General features: G+C 44.4%; 3 protein-coding genes across 4 annotated transcripts in view; 1 reads left to right on the plus strand and 2 right to left on the minus strand.

The window, feature by feature from the left end:
• Positions 1 to 23271, minus strand: part of LOC125739605 (NACHT, LRR and PYD domains-containing protein 12-like) — a 728681-nt gene that overhangs the window by 697318 nt on the left and 8092 nt on the right. The gene's annotated exons all lie outside the window — the stretch shown is intronic.
• LOC125739644 (E3 ubiquitin/ISG15 ligase TRIM25-like) lies at positions 1855 to 17054 on the plus strand. The gene is made up of 4 exons (XM_049009967.1): positions 1855 to 1891; positions 7020 to 7730; positions 11461 to 11556; positions 16765 to 17054. The coding sequence occupies exons 2-4, from the start codon at positions 7140 to 7142 to the stop codon at positions 16768 to 16770; spliced, it is 693 nt and encodes a 230-aa protein (XP_048865924.1). The 5' UTR covers positions 1855 to 1891; positions 7020 to 7139; the 3' UTR covers positions 16771 to 17054.
• Positions 14631 to 20214, minus strand: LOC125739645 (stonustoxin subunit beta-like). 2 transcript variants are annotated; one of them, XM_049009968.1, is made up of 4 exons: positions 19011 to 20214; positions 18613 to 18742; positions 18432 to 18502; positions 14631 to 15531 (listed from the first exon to the last, which is right to left on the minus strand). In XM_049009968.1, the coding sequence occupies exons 1-4, from the start codon at positions 19095 to 19097 to the stop codon at positions 15067 to 15069; spliced, it is 753 nt and encodes a 250-aa protein (XP_048865925.1). In that variant the 5' UTR covers positions 19098 to 20214; the 3' UTR covers positions 14631 to 15066. The 2 variants fall into 2 exon arrangements, with proteins under 2 accessions (XP_048865925.1, XP_048865926.1); XM_049009969.1 differs by lacking the exon at positions 18432 to 18502 and having other exon boundaries at positions 14631 to 15602.

Below are 23271 nucleotides of genomic sequence, written 5' to 3' on the forward strand. Positions count from 1 at the left end.
ATACAAAGCATAACAAAATATCCATTATGGTGCAGCATTTTAAAAAATGCCTCTGCTGTACTTGTATTCACATTAACAACTTCGAGTTTCATATCAGGATGCACGCGCACACAAAACACACAAAGTTTCTGAATTTATGCTTCTCTAATGCCATTATTAATGCAGAAAAGTGCACTGAGATTTTCAAGCAACATATGCTGTCATCAAGAAAATCTTTTCCAGGAATGTCCATGTATTTTTCAGCAAGACAATGTAAAACCACTGCTTGCCTGCAGTCCTGACTGATCCCTAAGAGAGAATGTGGAGAATTTTGAAGTGGAAAATGTGACAATGATGACCCTGTAATGTTGCACATTACACACGTGGTTTTATGTATTTATTTATTTATTCATTCATTCATTCATTCAATAATAATTATAATTTTTAATTATTATATTATCATTCTTGTGGTCCTGTAACTAATGGACACAATATTGCGGTAAATTTCTATATTCCTGCTGGGGTTCTGCAGCAGTGACAGCCAGGACAAACCTGGGGAACTTTTTAAAATAAATTTTTCATGTCATTAATATCATATGGACACCCAAGGCCTTATCTAGAAATGTTGGGGTCCAGCCCAATTTTACATGTATTCAAGGGTTTGTTTGATGATAACTTGCCACTCTCCTTAATATGACATACCATTCTGAAAAAGATTCTTTATAGAATTCTGTTGGAAACCCATCTGGGCCCGGAGCTTTCTTATCAGGTATATGTTCAAGGGTCTCATGGAGTTCAGCCATTGATATAGGTATATCCAGAGCCATAACTTGATCCTCCTGTAGTTTTGAAAGGTTTATATTACCAAGAAATTCTTCAATATCAGTATCTAGCGGATCAATCTGTGGTGTACATAAGTTTTTGTAGAAATTTCTAACAGTATTGTCATCACCTAATGAATTTTTTACAGAGACAGTCGTTGCTTTTTCTTTATTCTGTTTTAATTGGTTGGCTAGGAATTTGCCACTTTTGTTGCTAAAATCAAAGTTCTCCAGCTGAAATTTTTGCACCAAGAACTGTTTTTTTATGATTTGTTTAATTTAAGTTTTAATTTCCTTATTTTATGCAAAATATGTTGCTGGAGTGATACTCAGCCACTAAACATTTAATGTTTTCTTTGAGTTGTGAAATAAGTGAATTTTTTGTACTTTTCTTATACGAGGAGTAAGAAATTATATTACCTCGCATGACTGCCTTTCCTGTCTCCCAGAGAATGCATGGTGAGATTCCTGGCATCTCGTTGCTGTGAAAATATAGTTCCCACTCCTGTTTGAAATAGTCTATAAAATCCTGATCTTTAAGTAATGATGTATTAAATCTCCAACATCTGGTTGGAGGTGTGGCCTTTGTGTCAGTCAGAGTGAGAGAAACTGGAGCGTGGTCACTGATAGTGATAGGGAGGATCTGAATGGCTGTAGTGTCCCTCATTGTGGAGCTGCTAATTAGAAAGTTGTCCAAACGAGAATACGAGCGATGTATGGATGAAAAGAACATATATTCTCTAATTGACCAAAGTCCCTCATGTACCGCCTAAGAATTTCTGTGGATTACCAATTCCTATAACTCCCTGCAGTACTAAGCCTGTCAATTACAGGGTTTAACACCACATTGAAGTCCCCTCCTATTATAAGTGTGGAGTCTGAGTGATCAGAGAGTGAAGTAAGGAGAGTGTGAAAGAAGGAAGGGTTGTCAGTGTGAGGACCATACACACTTGTGATGCAGTACACACTTCATACAGTATTTGCCTTCTGAATCTATAATGGAATGATTGGTAGTAAAATGTATTTTCCTATTCATCAGGATACTCCCCTTGTTGTATCTGGCTGAATATACATGAGGGTACTGTGGTGAGGTGAGTACATCAGCTGCTGTTTTTGATAAATGAGTCTCCTGCAGGATGACAATGGTTGCCTATAGTTCTTTCAGCTGATTAAAGAGTTTAAACCTCTTTCCCCTGGAACCCAAGCCACGGACATTCCGAGTGATAAACCTTAACATACTCATGTTTAAACTGATAAACTGTAAGAGTCTGGGCCAGTCTGTGCATCTGTGTGAATGGTCTGTTCCTGTGCTGTTTGCGCGCATATGCTGAGTAGGATGCATTTATGCAAATTGTAGCATTAAGACTTAAGATGTGTTTGCAGGAAGAATGGGACAAAATGACACCTCAGATGCTTTACTTTCCATACGGTCCCAACTTTTTCTAATTTGCAGTAGTATTCAAGGAGTTATTACAATGTATGTGAACAGGCCTGAAGCTGGTAAAATCCTTTACATCTGTGTTAAGCGTATACACTGCTCAAAAAATTAAAGGGACACTTTGAATCAGAGTATAGGAAACTAACAACAGGTGCATTAGAAGGGCAACAATGCGATGACAACTAAAACAGGAATGGTTTAACAGCTGGAGGCCACTGACATTTTTCCCTCCTCATCTTTTCTGACTGTTTTTCACAAGTTTTGCATTTGGCTGCGGCCAGTGTCACTGGTGATACCTGGACCCTACAGAGGTAGTCCAACTCCAGGATGGCGCATCAATACGTGCCATTTCCAGAAGGTTTGCTGTGTCTCCCAGCACAGTCTCAAGGGCATGGAGTAGATTCCAGGAGATATGCAGTTATTCTAGGAGAGCCGGACAGGGCTGTAGAAGGTCCTTAACTCATCAGCAGGACCGGTATCTGCTCCTTTGTTTAAGGAGAAACAGGATGAGCACTGCTGGAGCCCTACAAAATGACCTCCAGCAGGCCACTGATTTGAATGTCTCTGACCCAACAATCAGAAACAGACTTAATGACGGCCCGATGCTCTCTAGAGGGATCTATGCTCACTGCCTGGCACCATGGAGCTCGATTGGCATTTACCATAGAATACTAGAATTGGGAGGTCTGCCCCTGCCACCCTGTGCTTTTCACAGATGAGAGCAGGTTCACCCTGAGCACATGTGACAGACATGGAAGGGTCTGGAGAAGCCGTGGAGAGCATTATGCTGTAATATTGTTCAGCATGACTGAGTTGGTGGTGGATCAGCGATGGTCTGGGGAGGCATATCCATGGAGGGACACACAGACCTCTACAGGCTAGACAACAACACCTTGACTGCCATTAGGTATCAGGATGGAATCCTTGGACCCATTGTCAGTCCCTATGCTGGTGCAGTGGGTCCTGGGTTCCTCCTGGTGCGCGACAATGCCTGGCCTCATGTGGCAAGAGTATGTAGGCAGTTCCTGGAGGATGAAGGAACTGATACCATTGACTGGCCCCCACGCTTGCCTGACTTTAATCCAATAGAACACCTCTGGTACATTATGTTTCGACCACCAGGTAGCACCTCAGACTGTCCAGAAGCTCAGTGATACCCTGGTTCAGATCTGGATGGAGATCCCCCAGGACAACATCCATCATCTCATTAGGAGGATGCCCCGACGTTGTCAGGCATGCATACAAGCACGTGGGGCCATAAAAACTACTGAGTACGATTTTGAGTAGCTGCAATAAAATTTCGGCAAAATGGACTAGCCTGCCACATCATTATTTCACTTTGTTTTTCGGGGTGTCTCTGAATTCAGCCCTCTGTAGGTTGATAATTTTCATTTCCATCAAACGATGCAGCATCCTTTCATTCCTAACACATTACCCAACGCGTATCAGTATAGATATCCAGAATGTTTTCTTCCCATTGAGATCCGGCGTGTTTTCAAAGTGTTCCTTTAATTTTTTTTGAGCAGTGCGTATTACTGTGTTTAGGAAATTCATCCATCCATACATCCATCCATTTTCCAAACCGCTTATCCTACTGGGTCGCAGGGGGTCCGGAGCCTATCCCGGAAGCAATGGGCACGAGGCAGGGAACAACCCAGGATGGGGGGCCAGGCCATCGCAGGGCACACTCACACACCATTTACTCTCACATGCACACCAAGGGCAATTTAGCAACTCCAATTAGCCTCAGCATCTTTTTGGACTGTGGGGGGAAACCGGAGTACCTGGAGGAAACCCCACAATAACATGGGGAGAACATGCAAACTCCAGACACATGTGACCCAGGAGATGCACTCAACAACAACGACTTTACTGGTTCTCTGGTCTTATCCTAAAAGTGACAGTGCCACTTAATGCATGAACTACACTCCTTTTACAATGAATCCATAACATCACTGATATCTTTTTACCTTGTTTATCCACAATATCTCCTTCTTGAAATGATATTCTGGCTGTATTAGGAATCCGGATAGGTTTGGTGCGTGGCTGAGGCATGATACAGGCTCCCCACCCCCCCCGTACAGGATAAGCAGTAATGCAGGACGGCTCCACACTGTCCCAAAGAAAGGGCGCTCCAGCTCCCTTCAGGACTTCAGACCAGCTGCTCTCACTTCACGCCTCCAGGCTTGTGGGTGTGGTTCCCACTCCTGGTTCTGCATGTACAGCTTTCATGTTCTCCCCGTGTTCCTGTGGGTCTCCTCAGGTTTCTTCCCACAGTTCAAGATCATGCAGTTTATTGAATTAGTCTCTTGATTGTCCTCAGCATGCGAGTGAGTGTTTGCCCTGTGATGGACTGGCATCCCATCCAGGGTGTCCCTGCCTTGTGCCCTGTGATGGACTGGCATTCCATCCAGGGTGTCCCTGCCTTGTGCCCTGTGATGGACTGGCATCCCATCCAGGGTGTCTCTGCCTTGTGCCCTGTGCTTCCTGTGATAGGCTCCCAGCTGTGTCCTGTAACCTTGTACTAGATAAGCAGTTTCTGTTTCTGACCTTGGCTGAAGCTGACACTCTCCATCCTATGACAAATATACTCCATGCACACACACAGAAACAAAATGAAGAAATACAGCATTTACAGTATGTGCTATATCCTTTATTTTCATATGTATGATATTGAACATTGTATAAAACGAATCTCTGGATTGACAATACTTATAAAAGCTTGTTCTAAACGTAATAGAGCATACTGTATCTATAATTGCACATCAGTGCTAATTTCGTCAACTGATATTTTGATAAGTATTCGTTCAAAAACCTGTTATTTTGTAACTAAACTGTAATGACAATGTAAATGAAAAAAATGGCTGACAATGAAAATTCCGGTGAAACCTCTGTTATCCTCTAATGAGTAAAAACGAGACAAAATTACTGGCTCTGGGCAAACAACCTACATCACAGTAGCTGTCTCAAAGCATTGGTTGTTATTCTTTTATGCATGTAAATGTTTGGTTAAAATCTGAAAGCGCATGTACCAGTTCTAACTGTCTCCATGCATCTTTCTCATTGAATGATTTGTTTTTCCTGCTTGGTGCAGCTTCCAGTATAACTAACACTAATTTCACTCTACATGTGTCATGCCCGGCTCGTCCGCTCCTCGTGTGTGCCACGCCCCCTGATTACCCACGTGTACTTCCCCGATTGTACCCAGCTGTGTCTGATTACTTTGATTAGTCCTGTGTATTTAAGTCCTGGTCTCCCCGGTTTCCCTGGTCCGTTATTGATGTTTGTACGCGTGAGCTGTTTACCGGCCCCCGGCTGCCTTATTAAAACCTCGTTAATCCCGTATTCTGCCTTCCTGCTTGCCCGCGTACTTAGCAGCGATCGTGACAACATGTTTTTAGCCACGATTTTCCGTTCGCCAACAGTTTTGGCAAATTGCTGACAAAATCATCTGGGAGAAGTACCTTCCTGAAACTAAACCGAGGAAAGTAAACTATTAGATAGAAGGAAATAGACACATGGGCTTAATGCTTAGTTCTAAATGCTACAATAATGTCCATTTTTGTCATTTCAGCGATTTTACTGTATTATGTACTTTCTGTTTTTGAAGAAGGGTTATTGTAAATTGTGAAGACAGGTTTTGCACACAGTTAAATGGGTGTTTGATGGGTGTTTTTATGCCCTAATAACAAAAATTATTACAGTATGAAATGGCCATAGAGTTAAACTTGATGGGTGTCTTAATGTTCTAACAACATAAATGAAGCTGCGAATAGTATATGTGTGTTGTTGATGTCAGAAAACAAATATGACCTGTGAAGGAAATGAAAGAAGTATGGTGAGTCAGTAACACATTCTGGTAACACAGCATCATAGGGTATGTTTATGTATAAGGTTTGCTTGCTTCTCAAAGGAATTGATATAGTCAGAAAAAATATCCTTCAGCAAAATCAATTTCAGTATCATTAACCTGCCTGGGAAAATTATGGCTAAGAAATTGACTAAAACTACACTAAAACAAAATCACTGACTACATCTTAACTGAAACTAAAACAAAATACTAAAATGTGACTTTAATCCAACTAAAATCTTCACTAAGTCACTAAGACTAAAACTAAATTTAATTCTTGCCAAAATTAACAGTGTTGCACATTCCCGCAAGTCACAGCTGATGCCACATGACAGCGTCAAATACCATCAGTTTGTTTGCAGCGAATCTCCTTCATTCTGAGAAAAAAACCAAAGAAACACAAACTTTCTAAACAGACACAGAAATTCATTCTCAATAGAGCTGCTGTCTTCTACCTTTCTACCTAGTTTCTTTCTACTAAATAAAATAGTATATAGGATTATAGTTAGTTTGTGGAAAAATGTCAGTATCAGTTATACTCATAAAAGCTAAATGAATGTGTATAGTTTGTATAATGTAATTGTCACGCGAGGCTGGAAGCAGGTAAGGCGAACGGGCAGGCGAGCAGACAGGAAGCAGGCAGACAGGCGAATTACGGGGAAAACGGGGATTTAATAAAGGATTCGGGGGAACGGAGGCAGGGAACATCTGACGCGACTAACATCAACGACAGACAAGGAAAACTGGGGAGACCAGGACTCAAATACACAAGACTGATTGAAAGCAAACGGAAACAGCTGGGTACGATTCGGGAAACACACGTGGGTAAGCAGGGGGCGTGGCACAAAGGAGGAGCGGACGAGCTGGGCGTGACAGTAATATTTTATTCATAAATTCCAAATCTAGTGTTTGCCTCATTTGCTCTTCCCAGTCTGGCCTCAGCCCAAAACCACACCTACTGCAGCCTGAGAAGCAGGAAGTTCCTCCCACTCTCACACACAGACGACTGTGAGAGAAAACGAAACTGAATCATATCAGTGTTCGTGTTAAAATGGCAGAAGCTAATTCAGCACTGGATCCAAACCAGTTCAGCTGTTTAATCTGTCTGGATCTACTAAAGGATCCAGTGGCTATTCCCTGTGGACACAGTTACTGTATGAGCTGCATTAAGAGCTGCTGGGATCAGGAGGATCATGCTGGAGTTTACAGCTGCCCTCAGTGCAGACAGACCTTCATACCGAGGCCTGTTATGGGCAGAAACACCATGCTGGCTGAAGTGGTGGAGAACCTGAAGAAGACTGGACTACAAGCAGCTACTCCTGCTGACCATTATGCTGGACCTGGAGATGTGGAGTGTGACGTCTGTACTGGGAGAAAACACAAAGCTGTCAAGTCCTGCCTGGTGTGTCTGGTCTCTTACTGTGAAACTCACCTCCAGCCTCACTATGAGTCTCCAGCTTTTAAGAAGCACAAGCTGACTGATGCCACTGGACATCTGCAGGACAAGGTCTGTTCCCACCATGACAAAGCCCTGGAGGTCTACTGCCGTACCGACCAGCAATGTATCTGTTATGTCTGTATGCTGGATGAACACAGAGGCCATGATACAGTCTCAGCCGCTGCAGGACGGGCGGAGATACAGGTCAGGCTGGAAATTTTTATTAATTATTTATGAATCATATTTTAAGTAAACATAAAAAATGATGTTTGATGTATGATGTTTTTCGGAGTGAAATATTTGACGTGTATGTATGCATGTGAGAATGTCTTCTTTGAATGCAGAGATCATACCTGCTTAGGTAAAAGGTGTAGAAACAGGTAAATCCTGTAGGTTAACTTGAAGTTTGCATGTTCTCCCAACATAGGGTTTCTCCTCCTACTTTGGAGATTGAGCTTTATGTTCTGATTACTGTCAAATGCTTTTGGTGTCAATCGTACTTACATCTCCAGGCTTGTGAGTGTGGTTCCCCCTCCAGGTTCTGCATGTAACGCTTGCATGTTCTCCCCGTGTTCCTGTGGGTTTCCTGAGGTTTCCTCCCACAATTCAAGATCATGCAGTTTAGTGAATTAGTGTCTCTTGATTGTCCTCAGCATGTGAGTGAGTGTTTGCCCTGTGATGGACTGGCATCCCATCCAGGGTGTCCCTGCCTTGTGCCCTGTGCTTCCTGTAATGCGCTGTCCCATAACCCTGTGCTGGATAAAGTGATTATTGCATTTTGTTGGATATTTTATCTAGTATTTCATCTTTATCTTCCTGGACTTTGCTGAAGCTGGTCCTGTTACTTTAGATTTGTATGTGATATATCAACTTAGTGGTGCTCAATGAATATCTGGAATAAATTTACATAGTTTCATCCTGAAACAAATTCTGGTGGCAATTTAACAATCACTCCAAACCAAGTATGCAGAGTTTGCCCAAACTGCTCTCCTTAGTCTGGCCTGACACCACTGGAAACACTGAAAATGCGACATCATGAGACAGGAGAGGACATTACTAGAACCTGGGAGCAGACAGAAGCAGGGCGAAGGACTGTGGGGAGAACAGACTGGACAGACAAGACAGAGACATGGCAGACATGTGGAAGGAACATAAGGACAGGGACAATGACACAAGTGTGGATCACAAGGGAAACGGAGCAGGACTACAGGACAGGGTGAAGAGCCAGGGGAAACCAAGACAAGACAGGGTAGGAGCACAAACACTTAGGCAGGAGAGGGGAACAGGTCAAACTGGGGGGCCTTGGGAACTGCAGGATGTTGGGTGTCAGTCTCACGGCACAGATCCGCCTAGGTGTCAAAGGGCCTGTGGGACCAGGGCGGTGCCAAGGAATCTGCAGGGCTAGGGTTGGGTGGTGCTTAGGGACCTCTAGGACCAGGACAGGGATAGGCAGGGCTGGGAAGATCTGCAGGACAGGAACAAGAGGGCGCTGCTGACACTGCAGGACAGGGGAACGCCGCCAGGACTGTAAGGCATGGGGTCACTGCCAGGACAGTCTGGTCTGGGTTCAAGGGCGATGGGGAACCTCCTGGGCCAGAGCAGAGACCAGAACAGAAGGGTCCTGAAAGGCCTACAGGGAATGAACCAGATGTGGCACAGCTGGCACTGATGGTGTAAACCCGCCTCCCTTTTTAAGAGACAGATACTTGGCTTGCTCGCCCTTTTGAACCCTCCTTGATGCCAGCAGTCCCTCATGAACCTTGTACTGGTGTGTCATGAGGTCTGAATTGGGCCCCATGGGGTGCAACTCACGGCAATGCCGAAAGGCTCCCACTCAAGTTCCTCCAGGGGAACTTCCTCCTCTGGACGTGACTTTTCCGGGCTATGAGTGGCAAACAGAGCTGTCAGCTGCTGGTGTGTCAGGAACAGTGTCCTCACTGGAGTCAACCACACTTTGGGCCGGCTTCCTCCCAGAGCCCTCTTCATGGTGGCTGGTGGCCATGTCATCAGCATCTTCTGCTGGCCACCAGCCACCTCTGGGAGGATAGAGCAGGCTCCTTCTGTCCAGACCCTGCCACACCCCACTCTCCACAACCTCCTCCAGGATGGCGGAAAAGGCTACAGGGGGCAAAGGGAGAAGGTGTCAATCCAGCGGGAGCCGAAGAGCTGTCATCCACACTAAGGTTGAGACAGACGGAGCAGTGGCTGCAGGCAAGCAAACAGGGGCTTTCCATGAGGTGATGGCTGCAAGCGAGCAGGAGGGAGCCGTCTAGGCAGTGACGACCTCAGGTCAGCAGGCAGGAACCATCTGGGCAGTGGTGGCCTTAGGCCAGCAGGTAGGAGAGCCAGGGTCCGTCTGGGTGACAGCCATAGGCATGCATGCAGGAGCCATCTGGACAGTGGTGGCCTTAGGCAACGTGGGCAGGCATGCTGGAGCAGGTGAGATCTCTGGTGACTGGCTGGTAGGAGCACGACGGGCACCTCTTTAGGCCAGCAGAGCACAGCGGCATCATCTGGTGATGGGCAAGGTACAGCAGGATCCTCGGATAGCAAGCCAGGCACAGCAGGGTCCTTGGGCAGCAAGCAACTCTACAAAGACCTCATCTAGATCAGGGGCTAGCAATGCAGCGAAGAGTTAATCTGGGTTGGGCATTAGAGGAGCATCGGACATCTTACCTCCTCTGGGCTGTGGCCCAGCAGCCTGTCTAGAGCCAGGCACAGCAGCGGCGACATCTTCTCCCATGTGGGATGCTAGTAGAGCAAAGGCCTTTTCTGGGCCAGATACCAGCGGAGCAGTGGCCTCTTCCAGGCTGAGCATTTGCACAGCAGCGACGGCCTTTTCTGGGCTGAGTGTTTGCAGAGTGGCAGAGGCGTCACCTAGGCCAAGCACTTGCAGAGTGGTGAACTCTGGGCTAGACGCTGGCGGAGTGGCGGCAGCCTCTTGTCAGCTGTGTCACCAGGGAAGTGGAGGCTGAGGAGATGCCTCCAGTCCTGTCCCTATCTGGAGCGGTAGGGTGACCACCTCGGGCGATTATTAAAGTTGGGGATCTCCAAGGAGCTCCTGCAGAACCCCATGGAGAGCATGAAAAGCATCTTCTGCTTTGTCCCAGCCCGGAGGGGGCACAGGGGCTGACAAGGGAGTGGCTGCAAGTTCCACTCTGGCGCCAGGTCAGAAACCACTGTCTGTCACAGACATGGCTGTTTTCTGGATGACGCAAATGCAGGCTCTCGGTAAATAAACCCCATGCAGGGGTGTTCATTGCAGGAAACAGACAGGCTAACACATGCAGACAGAGAACAATGACTGAACGGGGAGCACAGGACTAAGAGATACTAAAATACATGATAAACAAAAGAGTAAATGCAAAGCAGCTGTGGAATGTTAACAGAATGGCAGGAACAAAAGTTAAGACTAACAAGCTTCGGGTGCACCTGATTATAAGCTGTGTTTGAGGGAAACTCAGGGATCAGACAAGCAAGGTGGGGCTAGACATGACAGGTGTCAAATGTGGTGGTTCCCACATCTCAGAAACAGCCACCGTCCTGAGATTTTCATACACTACAGTGTGTAGAGTTTGCTGAAAATGGTGCAATAACCATAAAACACCCAGACTGTGGCAGTTCTATGGGCAAAAATACTGCGGTAATGAGAGAGGTGAGAGGAGAATGGTCAGACTCGTTAAAGCCAACAGGAGGGTCAGAAGTGCAAAACTAGCAGCTCAGTACAACAGTAGTGAGTCAAAGAGTCTTTGTCCAGTTTATCCTACCTACAGTTAAAAAATCATTTATGAATATCCATCCATCCATCCATCCATCCATCCATCTCCTAACAGCTTATCTGGGTCAGGGTCATGGGGAGCACCTGGAGCCTTTCCCAGGCAGCATAATCTCTATTAGTAAAATAAACTGTTTTGTTATTTTTTACTACATGTAGAAACAAATGGGTGAAACACGGAGGGAATTTCAGCAGAGAATTCAGATGAGAGAGAAGGAGCTGCAGGAGCTGAGAGAGGCTGTGGGCTCAATCACAGTGAGTATGAACCTGAAGAGAAGATAACAGCTGACATTGGTATTAGTGCCCAGGACCAGAGCAGAACTCTTACAATGTGAGTCTGTTCACACACTCGCTTTTCTCTCCCTGTATGAGGTGGAGTGTGTTTTACTGTGTTTTATTGTGTTTCATCTTCTGCATGTGAAGATTCTTTTTCTCTCTCCTGCTGCCTCCTGGTCTTTCACATTTATGTCAGGAGCCTTTGAATCTGTTTACAGTGTGACTGCAGATGTATGATATTATTTTGCTCGTCACGTTGCTCTCTCAGGCGTCCATCCATATATATATATATATATATATATATATATATATAAGGAGTGAATAACCCCGATTCATACTGTTATTGTCTGCGCACAGTGACAATGACTTTAGTGCATCAGTTGACTGCACATTGCAGTGAATTGTTACCCTGCTGGTCTGCTGGAATATCACTGCTGTACTCATGGACCAGTTACAACAGTCTGCGCACACAGACAAATGTAATATGTATGTAGAAGTCTGTGGACAGTATGAAATTGGCTTAAAACCAAACCATCTGTTCTCCATCAGATTCCTGTCGGCTCACTCTGGACCCCAACACAGCAAACAGACACCTCCACCTGTCTGAGGGGAACAGAGTGGTGACATGGAAGAGAGAGACACAGTCATATCCTGATCACCAGGAGAGGTTTAATGCATGGCACCAAGTGCTGTGTACAGAGGGTCTGACTGGGCGATGGGGAGGTTGAGTGGAGCGGGGGATGGGTTGGTATAGTCGTGTGCAGGTCTGGGCTGGGAGCTTCCAGTGTGCAGGGTTAGCAAACGATTTCTGAATGTTCACTAAAGAAATATCAATCATCCTTGTGAACCTCGTTTAGTTTAGACTGATTTATCTATGACTTTGTGTTTCTGTCACTTTCGCCCCGTTCAGACATGCACTGTCACCCAGACTGTTCTTCGCATTCCCCAGAGGGACTGTACATGTGAACACAAATGTCTGAATCAGTCGTACCAGATGGTAAAAGGAGTTTATCCTGCTAGCTACTTAGTATAAAGCCGGGGTAATTTCTGATTAACCCCCATGTGTGAAGGGAGCAGGAAATTCTCCAGTATAGGATCACAGACACACACAAACACAAACACAAACAGAATTCCAGCTTTTATGGCCCAAATATTTAGGGAACTACGGGCACTAGAAGGGTAGGGGTCCCTCAACTTGGCACGCAACCCCCCCCCCCCCCCCCCTCCATCCTGTCTTACAAACCACAGACTCACCAAACACCCAGAAGAAAGTTCTCTTTTAAGTTTGACCTGTATATACCCTGTATGTGGGTTTACTTATTATTGCTAGTCTCAGTATCCATATAGGTTATGTCTGTCTGTGTCCTTAGACAGTCTTAGTGTTTTGTGTGCCGCCCTTATAACTGTGTTACACAGAGTATCACCTATCTTACCCTTCTCACTTGAACCATTATATAAATATGGATAAATATATATGTACAGCTACCCCTGCATACAAGCTCTCATGGTTAAATCAGAGGAATCGTGAAAATTAAATAATGTAAATAATGTCACCAGGTATCTCAGTGGGTCTCCTAACTATCAGAGGTTTTTTCTTTCTTTATTTAACACCCCCCCCCCCACTTTTTACATTCCTCTGTTGGCTCTTATTTGATCTATATGGTCCATTAGCACTTATTTGTCTTGTACTATTCTGTGTTAAAAGACTGAATCAAGGTATATATTATCAATCCTGGAAAGCAGATCATTCCATTAATTTGTGTTTGTTTTTTGTAAAGTCAATGTCTGTCTTACGTTAGTACAGTATTAGGTAGAAATAAATACATGCCTTTTATACAACTTCAGCCTCCGTTCATTGAGTCCTACTATAGTCACTGACTGTGCAATCTGGCTCCTAAGCTCTGAAACCTCAAATCGCCTGAAATATCACGACACTCTCTCTCAATGGCCGTGAGAGTAGCTTCCCTACCAGTCATTTACATTACCTGGTGATGTAGCTCGGTGGACAAACATTCTAACCCAGGTTAGTAAGCTATACTGATAATTATTGAATCCCATTTAAGTCTTACATTAACAGACTCACAGGGATTCTGCAATTGAGTTTGAAGGAACCAACCATTCAGTGTAACAATTAGTTGATAATCATCATTAAATAATATTTAATTAAAATGTAATTAATTTCCCTACATATTGGTGGAGACATTAAAATTTACCTGAGCTAATTTTCCTACCCCAGAGAATTTACAGTGAGTCAGTGGGAGTGTGGATGATATTTCTATCATGTGACAGGCATGAAAATACAAATACAAACATTACAGAGGGTGAAGAACAAGGGGCACTTTCACACGCGGGGCCCTCCAGCCTGCTGCTGCCTGAGGAGCTGGGGGTCGTAGCCCTGCCCTGCAATATGCTGCCGAGGCAGGGAACAACCCAGTATGGGGGGGCAGCCCATCGCAAAGTGCAGCCGTCTTTGATTCTTGAAAAAAAAGACGTTTTCCACCTGCAGTACATAGGTCATCCACCAGAGGGCAGAATATAGGTATAGGATTATATACAGCGGGTTTTGAGGAAAGCGGTAATCCTATTACTGACGTAGAGGTCTTAGAAATATTGGTATCAAATATGATACATGTGGCGTTATAGTGTTAATTACTTCTGCAATTATTTACTTAGTTGTAAGGACTTAGTTCGGCTTTTAATGACTCTTTTCCCGTGTTTTAATAGGGGTCAGAGAGACGCCGTTTGCTAATTAGCTTGTCGATTGTCAGGTGTAGCAGTTCACAGGTTTAGTAAGGAAATTTTTATTCTTGTTTTTTGTATTTTGATCATTTATTCTAACGTGTATTACTGATTTATAAGTTTTGTTTTTAACTCTACGGATATTTTTTGCTTTCGCTGTTATGTCTCCCGTCTGCTTTAACATGGTTATTATATATCCTGATTTAATCTAATCGTGTCAGTGAAATTACAGTAAAGTGTATTTGTTTAATTATATTATGTTTTACGTTACTCAGTTACCTCACTTATGCTTTGAGCAGCGCTGAACCAGGACATTAATATGATAGAATAGGAAGCTTTTATTGTGAATATTCAGGCAGAAAATACAATATACAGACAGAAATATATAAAATGTACATATACAGGGGAGAGAAAAGGCCCCCCACCCATCAGGCTTACATTTCATTACATTTTATTTTATTCAGAATCAGAATTCACTTTATTGGTACGACTGCATTTACTATGAATTTGTTTTGGCATTATTGGTGCATTAACAGACAACATAGAACTAAAGTCAGAAAAAAACAGTCATTTTGCATGAGTTTGGCAAAGTGAACAAACATTAATTTATTTCTGTCTAACATACGTCACACTTCAGAGTAAAAAGGGTTATACTGGTTAAAAAGCAGAGATTTTACCTTTTTGCCACGGAGAAGCAGCGACATGTGACACTCTGATAAGGTAAAAATGATTCCTCCAGCACACAGTGAGCTATCCCAGCATGCACAGCGACACGGGGGAGTTTGGATGATAAACCCGAAACCCTGGATAGAGCGGTTCAGTGAATGAGGAGGTGAAGCTGTACAGGAGGGTCAGTCCATCAGAGGAGACTCTGTAGAAGGACAGAGTACCAGCCGCCCGGTCCAGATACACTCCTACTCTGCGGGAGCCTGAGGACTTTATGGGTAAGACAGTCTGTTTATTATTGTGCCGGACAGAGTAACTGTCAGGAGAGCAGAACAGCATCCATGACTTGTCATTGGCTCCAAGCCCACAGTCAGCACTGTCTCCTTTCCTCCCGAGTCCTTTATACGTCACTCCTATCCAGGCTCCATCTCCACTCCACTCAGCCTTCCAATAACAGCGACCAGTCAGACTCTCTCTGCACAGAATTTGGCGCCACCAGTCAAATCTCTCTGGATGGTCAGGATATGGCTGCTCTGCCCCCCATGTCACCTTCCTGTTCCCCTCAGACAGAGACAGGCGGCTGTGTGCTGTGTTGGGGTCCAGCATCAGCTGGCAGGAGTCTGTAGGCAAGAGGAAGAGCGATTAATCCCATGACGAAGCCCAGCATCTCCATCATTATCACTGTCACACCTCACACACTCACTAACACAGAACTCGCTCCAATACACACATTTTATTCCCAATATACTCATGTAGCCGCCCGAGTCTGCGGCGCTCCGGCTGCCCCCTGCGCTGTGAGACACGCCGCGCTGAGAGACTCGCTGGGGACCCAACTGCACTATAGCCTGCGTTCTATTATTCTGTACGATACATAAAATATAAAAACGAAGCAGAAATTCAAGTATGTGAAATACCTCAGGAAATGTCGGACGCCGCGCGACGCGGCGGGAAGACACGCCGAAATGCTGCGCGTGCTAAATTAATAGCCTTAATTGCAGGTACAATTGCAGGTAACCCCCATGTGTGAAGGGAGCAGGAAATTCTCCTGTATAGGATCACACACACACACACACACACAAACACACAGACAAACACACACATAACACATATATGACAGGGCTGAAATTCCAGGTTGCCTGAGACAAGGCCTAGCCTGGTATGAGAGGTACTCGTTGGCCAAAGGGGGGTTAGTGACCACCCCCCCCCCCCCCCCACACACACACACACACACATACAACAAGGGAGGCCAGAATTCCAGCTTTTATGGCCCAAATATTTAGGGAACTACGGGCAGTAGAAGGGTAGGGGTCCCTCAACTTGGCACGCAACCCCCCTCCCTTTCCATCCTGTCTTACAAACCACAGACTCACCCAACACCCAGAAGAAAGTTCTCTTTTAAGTTTGGCCTGTATATACCCTGTATGTGGGTTTACTTATTATTGCTAGTCTCAGTATCCATATAGGTTATGTCTGTCTGTGTCCCTAGACAGTCTTAGTGTTTTTCATAGTCACTGACTGTGCAATCTAGCTCCTGAGCTCCGAAACCTCAAATCGCCTGAAATATCACGACACTCTCTCTCAACGGCCAATTGAGTTTGAAGGAACCAACCATTCAGTGTAACAATTAGTTGATAATCATCATTAAATAATATTTAATTAAAATGTAATTAATTTCCCTACATATTGGTGGAGACATTAAAATTTACCTGAGCTAATTTTTCTACCCCAGGGAATTTACAGTGAGTCAGTGGGAGTGTGGATGATATTTCTGTCATGTGACAGGCATGAAAACGGAAGAATACAAACATTACAGAGGGTGAAGAACAAGGGGCATTTTCACACGTGGGGCCCCCCAGCCTGCTGCTGCCTGAGGAGCTGGGGGTCGTCGCCCCGCCCTGCAATATGCTGCCGAGGCAGGGAACAACCCAGTATGGGGGGGCAGCCCATCGCAAAGTGCAGCCGTCTTTGATTCTTGAAAAAAAAGACGTTTTCCACCTGCAGTACATAGGTCATCCACCAGAGGGCAGAATATAGGTATAGGATTATATACAGCGGGTTTTGAGGAAAGCGGTAATCCTATTACTGACGTAGAGGTCTTACAAATATTGGTATCAAATATGAAACATGTGGCGTTATTGGGTTAATTACTTGTGCAGTTATTTACTTAGTTGTAAGGACTTAGTTCGGCTTTTAATGACTCTTTTCCCGTGTTTTAAAGGGCGTCAGAGAGACGCCGTTTGTTAATTAGCTTGTCGATTGTCAGGTGTAGCAGTTCACAGGTTTAGTTAGGAAATTTTTATTCTTGTTTGTTGTATTTTGATCATTTATTCTAACGTGTATTACTGATTTAAAACTTTTGTTTTTAACTCTACGGATATTTTTTGCTTTCGCTGTTATGTCTCCCGTCTCCTTTTACATGGTTATTATATATGCTGATTTAATTTAATCGTGTTAGTGAAATTACAGCAAAGTGTATTTGTTTAATTATTTTATATGTTTTACGTTACTCACTTACCTCACTTATGCTTTGAGCAGCGCTGAACCAGGACATTAATATGATAGAATAGGAAGCTTTTATTGTGAATGTACAGGCAGAAAATACAATATACAGACAAATATATAAAATGTACATATACAGGGGAGAGAAAAGGCCCCCCACCCATCAGGCTTACATTTCATTACATTTTATTTTATTCAGAATCAGAATTCACTCTATGGGTACAACTGCATTTACTATGAATTTGTTCTGCCATTATTGTTACATTAACAGACAACATAGAACTAAAGTCAGAGAAAAACAGTCATTTTGCATGAGTTTGGCAAAGTGAACAAACATTAATTTATTTCTGTCTAACATACGTCACACTTCAGAGTAAAAAGGGTTATACTGGTTATAAAGCAGAGATTTTACCTTTTTGCCGTGGAGAAGCAGCGACATGTGACACTCTGATAAGGTAAAAATGATTCCTCCAGCACACAGTGAGCTATCCCAGCATGCACAGCGACACGGGGGAGTTTTTATAATAAACCCAAAACCCTGGGCAGAGGGGTTCAGTGAATGAGGAGGTGAAGCTGTACAGGAGGGTCAGTCCATCAGAGGAGACTCTGTAGAAGGACAGAGTACCAGCCGCCCGGTCCAGATACACTCCTACTCTGCGGGAGCCTGAGGGCTCTATGGGTATGACAGTCTGGTTATTATTGTGACAGACAAAGTAACTGACAGGAAGGCAGAACAGCATCCATGACTTGTCATTGTATCCAAGCCAACAGTCAGCACTGTCTCCTTTCCTCCCGATTCCTTTATAAGTCACTCCTATCCGGGCTCCATCTCCACTCCACTCAGCCTCCCAGTAACAGCGACCAGTCAGACTCTCTCTGCACAGAACCTGGTACCAGATGTCAAATCTCTCTGAATGATCAGGATATGGCTGCTTTGCCCCCCGTGTCACCTTCCTGTTCTCCTCTGACAGAGACAGGAGGCTGTTTGCTGTGTTGGGGTCCAGCGTCAGCTGGCAGGAGTCTGTAGGCAAGAGGAAGAGCGATTAATCCCATGACGAAGCCCAGCATCTCCATCATTATCACTGTCACACCTCACACACTCACTAACACAGAACTCGCTCCAATACACACATTTTATTCCCAATATACTCATGTAGCCGCCCGAGTCTGCGGCGCTCCGGCTGCCCCCTGCGCTGTGAGACACGCCGCGCTGAGAGACTCGCTGGGGACCCAACTGCACTTTAGCCTGCGCTCTATTATTCTGTACGATACATAAAATATAAAAACGAAGCAGGAATTCAAGTATGTGAAATACCTCAGGAAATGTCGGACGGCGCGCGACGCGGCGGGAAGACGCGCCGAAATGCTGCGCGTGCTAAATTAATAGCCTTAATTACAGGTACATAAAATTATAAACAGCATTAATAAAACATGTTAAACATGAAATTGTACCACAAAATGTACCACTAGAAGTTAGTTTGTCTTAACTTCAAAATAAGAACTTCCTTCAAACTCCTTCGGACACATACCCCCCTCCAGCAGCGTGCAGCGCCGACTAGTGATGTGTCGGTCGCGAACGAGCCGCTCAAAAGATCTGGATCCGGACCGAGAGCCATTTTTATCAAACAAAACGTCTCCGCGGCTCAGCGCGCCATGCTGCTCTGCCTGGGACTAAAGTTTGTGTTAATGGCGTGTGAGCCGCGCGACCGATCACGTGATCAGTTAGAAGGGGGGGGGGGGAGTGGCGGCGGCGATGCACGTGCTGACGGTGTACAGGTACAGAGCACGAGGGAGGGAGAGGAGGAGAGAAAGAGGGAGTGCGGTGCGTGAATAATACGCAAGATGAGTGATATTCGGACACGAAGCGCCATTTGGATGCATTTTAATATCTATGATAACTTAAAGGCAGATGCACAGTTTGCAAGATGAAACTGTCATTTCGAGCAGGATCCACAAACAACCTTCACAGACACTTAGGAACTGCGCATCCAACAGTTCAGATGGAAGGAAAAAGACAGGCTAGCGTGCCTGCTACTGCTAGAAGGCGGATCAGCCCGTCTAAGCTGAGGCACTTAGCCTTTATGCGCCAAAGGAAATGTTAAAATATTACACTGTTAGAAAGGTGGTAGATAGTTGTTATAGTGGATAGAACCTAAAACTGTTGGATGCTGGTGTTTTGCACGTTGTAATTTATTTATTATTTTTTAATTGTGATTTGTTATTTATGTTATTTGACTGTAATTAGTAGATCAATGACAAAAACAGATTTTCCACTTATATAATGTTCAAGATCTTTTTATACCGAACATAATGTAAAATCATGGTATTGAGGAAATTTCGTACACATATCAATCATGAGTCAAAACAGAGCTGAATCTGGCTGAAGCAGAAGTAATAAAATGAAGAGTCATTTTGGAGCCGGAAGAGCCGACTCTACTTGGTGAGCTGAGCCAAATGATCCGACTCACTAAAAAGAGCCTAAATTCCCATAACTAGTGCAGACTGAGGAGACGTTCGGTGTCACAGCCAGTTTGGGGAGATTACGGGTGCTGTCTTAGGACAATACTAACAAATCTCAAAACAGTACTACTACAGAAGTTCCCAGACTCCCATTGTCATTTAAGAAAGTCGTCATCTTTAAACCCAACAAATGAAAATAAAAAAAGCAGACACACATCACAATAATTGTGTGAATGCTTTCATGAAGTAGGACTGACAGTGTTAAGAATAAAAACATGCAAACAAACTTACATTTCTGGATCCCTGGTCTGGTCCTGCACTCCCCACTGTGGTCCACACTATAGCAGAAGCAGAATGACATAGTACTGCTGCATCCATTTATTTAATTGTTGTATTTTCTCCACATACACGAGTCTATAGCAGGACAGACACACATTCTGTACTCACTTCAGTTTCTCCAGTCTACAGCTGGGATCCTCCAGTAGAGCAGAGAGCAGCTTCACTCCTGAGTCTCCTGGGTGATTGTAGCTCAGGTCCAGCTCTCTCAGGTGTGAGGGGCTTGACCTCAGAGCTGAAGCCAGGGAAGAACAGCCTTCTTCTGTGACTCTACAGAATGACAGCCTGCAGAGACAGAAAATATCTCTCCAATAAATAAAAACATCTCACCACTATAAGTATTGCTTTTATGTAAATGTGACAACTTCAATAAAGCTTTCAGCAATTACACATTACAGTGTGGAATACGTAGTGATATTGACCTCAGTATCTCCAGTGTACAGTGTGATTCCCCCAGTCCAGCAGAGAGCAGCTTCACCCCTGAATCCTGCAGGTCATTGTCACTCAGGTCCAGCTCTCTCAGGTGTGAGGGGTTTGACCTCAGAGCTGAAGCCAGGGAAGAACAGCCTTCTTCTGTGACTCTACAGCCTGACAGCCTGCAGAGACAGACAATATCTCTCCAATAAATAAAAACACCTCACCACTATGAGTATTGCTTTTATGTAAATGTGACAACTTCAATAAAGCTTTCAGCAATTACACATTACAGTGTGGAATACGTAGTGATATTGACCTCAGTATCTCCAGTGTACAGTGTGATTCCCCCAGTCCAGCAGAGAGCAGCTTCACCCCTGAATCCTGCAGGTCATTGTCACTCAGGTCCAGCTCTCTCAGCTGAGAGGAGTTTGATCTGAGAGTTGAAGCCAAAACTTCACAGCATGTCTCTGTGAGTCTACAGCAGTCCAGCCTGGAAAAGAAAACGTGTTAAGATATAAATACATACACCACACACAGGTATTTCAAATAAAATATAAAAATAAACATTTTAAGTACAATAACTCATGTAGCATATAGCTGTTATTTGTCCTAGTCAGAAACACAAATACTTGACACTCCCCAGCCGAGACAAACCTGCTGTTTAATGACCTTACAGGGTGAGTTACCCTGAGACTCTGTAATATATGCATAAGTATTTTTATAAAGCTCTGAACAGCGCTGGGGCTCAGTGATCAGCACTACAGCCAACCCAGGGGTTCTAGGGTTTTGGGTTCTGCTCCTGCCTGGGATATGTGCAAGTGTACATGTTTATGTGGGATTTGAATGTCCATCCATCCATCCATTTTCCAAACCGCTTATCCTACTGGGTCACGGGGGGTCCGGAGCCTATCCCGGAAGCAATGGGCATGAGGCAGGGAACAACCCAGGATGGGGAGCCAGCCCATCGCAGGGCACACTCACACACCATTCCTATGGGCAATTTAGTAACTCCAATTAGCCTCAGTATGTTTTTGGGCTGTGGGGGGGAAATCGGAGTACCCGGAGGAAACCCCACGACGACATGGGGAGAACATGCAAACTGCACACACATGTGACCCAGGAGGAAACTCGAATTCAGGTCCCAGAGGTGTGAGGCGATAGTGCTAACAACTGCACCACCATACCGCCCCCGATTTGAATATCAAGAAGGGCTTAAGTTATTTTAATTACATTTTTTATATGACTTTTGAATTGCTGAAACCATGACTGAAATCTTTATTTTCTGTTTTGCTGTAACTGAGAACCTGTTACATTTCCAAAACACTAATCAGACAATTATCAATCCTGTCAGATCGGGATGAAATAGTGATGCTTTATTCATCCCCCTGGTAAAATAGTGCTGTCGCCTCTCTGATCTTGCTCTCTCTGACACACACATACAGGTCAGAGCGCAGGATTGGCCAGCATCCAGCCCCCTGAAGCTGGGGGGTAAGGGCCTTGCTCAAGGGCCCAAAACCAGCATTACTCTGCCGGCTAGGTATTTAAACCGGTGACCTTCTGACCACAGGCACAGTCCATAACCACTGAACCACACACCACACCAAGAATGTTAAAAAATATACATATCCTGTAGTATCCAGAATGAAAAAGAATTTCTAGGTGTCCATATAAATACACTCTAGTTGTTGTGATGATATATAAAAGCAGTATCATGAGTAACATCTGTACTTCTTTAGCAACAGACGTGTGTAAGATCACTTACAGAGCTGTCCTAGATTTCTTGATCACAGGCAGCAGCCTCTGAAGACCTTCATCTGATCTGATGTATTTCTTCAGATCAAACACATCCAGCTCCTTATCTGACATCAGTAACACAAAGGCCAGAGCTGACCACTGTGCAGGTGAGAGGTCTGCTGCTGCTGAAAGGCTTCCTGAACTCAGGTATCTTTGTACCTCCTCTATTAGAGAATTGTCACCTAGTTCATTCAGACAGTGGAAGAGGTTGATGGTCCTTTCTGCAGATAAATTCTCCTGAATTTTCTCCTTGATATACTGGGCCGTTTCCTTAATGTTATGTGAGCTGGGTATTGTCTCTCCCAGTAGTTTTTGTAACAGAATCTTACTGGAGTCTGTTGAGAGGCCAAGGAGGAAGCGGAGGTAGAGGTCCAAGTGTCCATTCTTGCTCTTTAATGCCTGATCCACTTTAGTCTTCAGCAGGTTAGATGATGAGTTTGACAGAAACACATATAAAGCAGCGAGATACTCCTGGATGCTCAGATGCACAAAGCAGTACATCTTCTCCTGGTACAACCCATACTCCTCTTTAAAGACTTCTGTACACACTCCAGAGTAAACTGAAGCCTCTGTAACGTCAACACCATTCTCTGTCAGATCTTGCTCATAAAATATGAGATTGCCTTTCTCAAGGTTGTCAAAAGCCAGTTTACCAAGTTTCAAAAGGAATTCTTTGCTGTATTCCTTAAGCTTGGTTTCATAGTCTTTCATATACTTGTCATTTTTTAAGCTCACCTGGAAGATCAGGAAGTGTGTGTACATTTCAGTCAGAGTCCTTGGAAT

This window comes from Brienomyrus brachyistius, chromosome 4, assembly GCF_023856365.1.
Source record: "Brienomyrus brachyistius isolate T26 chromosome 4, BBRACH_0.4, whole genome shotgun sequence".
Lineage (NCBI taxonomy): Eukaryota > Metazoa > Chordata > Actinopteri > Osteoglossiformes > Mormyridae > Brienomyrus > Brienomyrus brachyistius.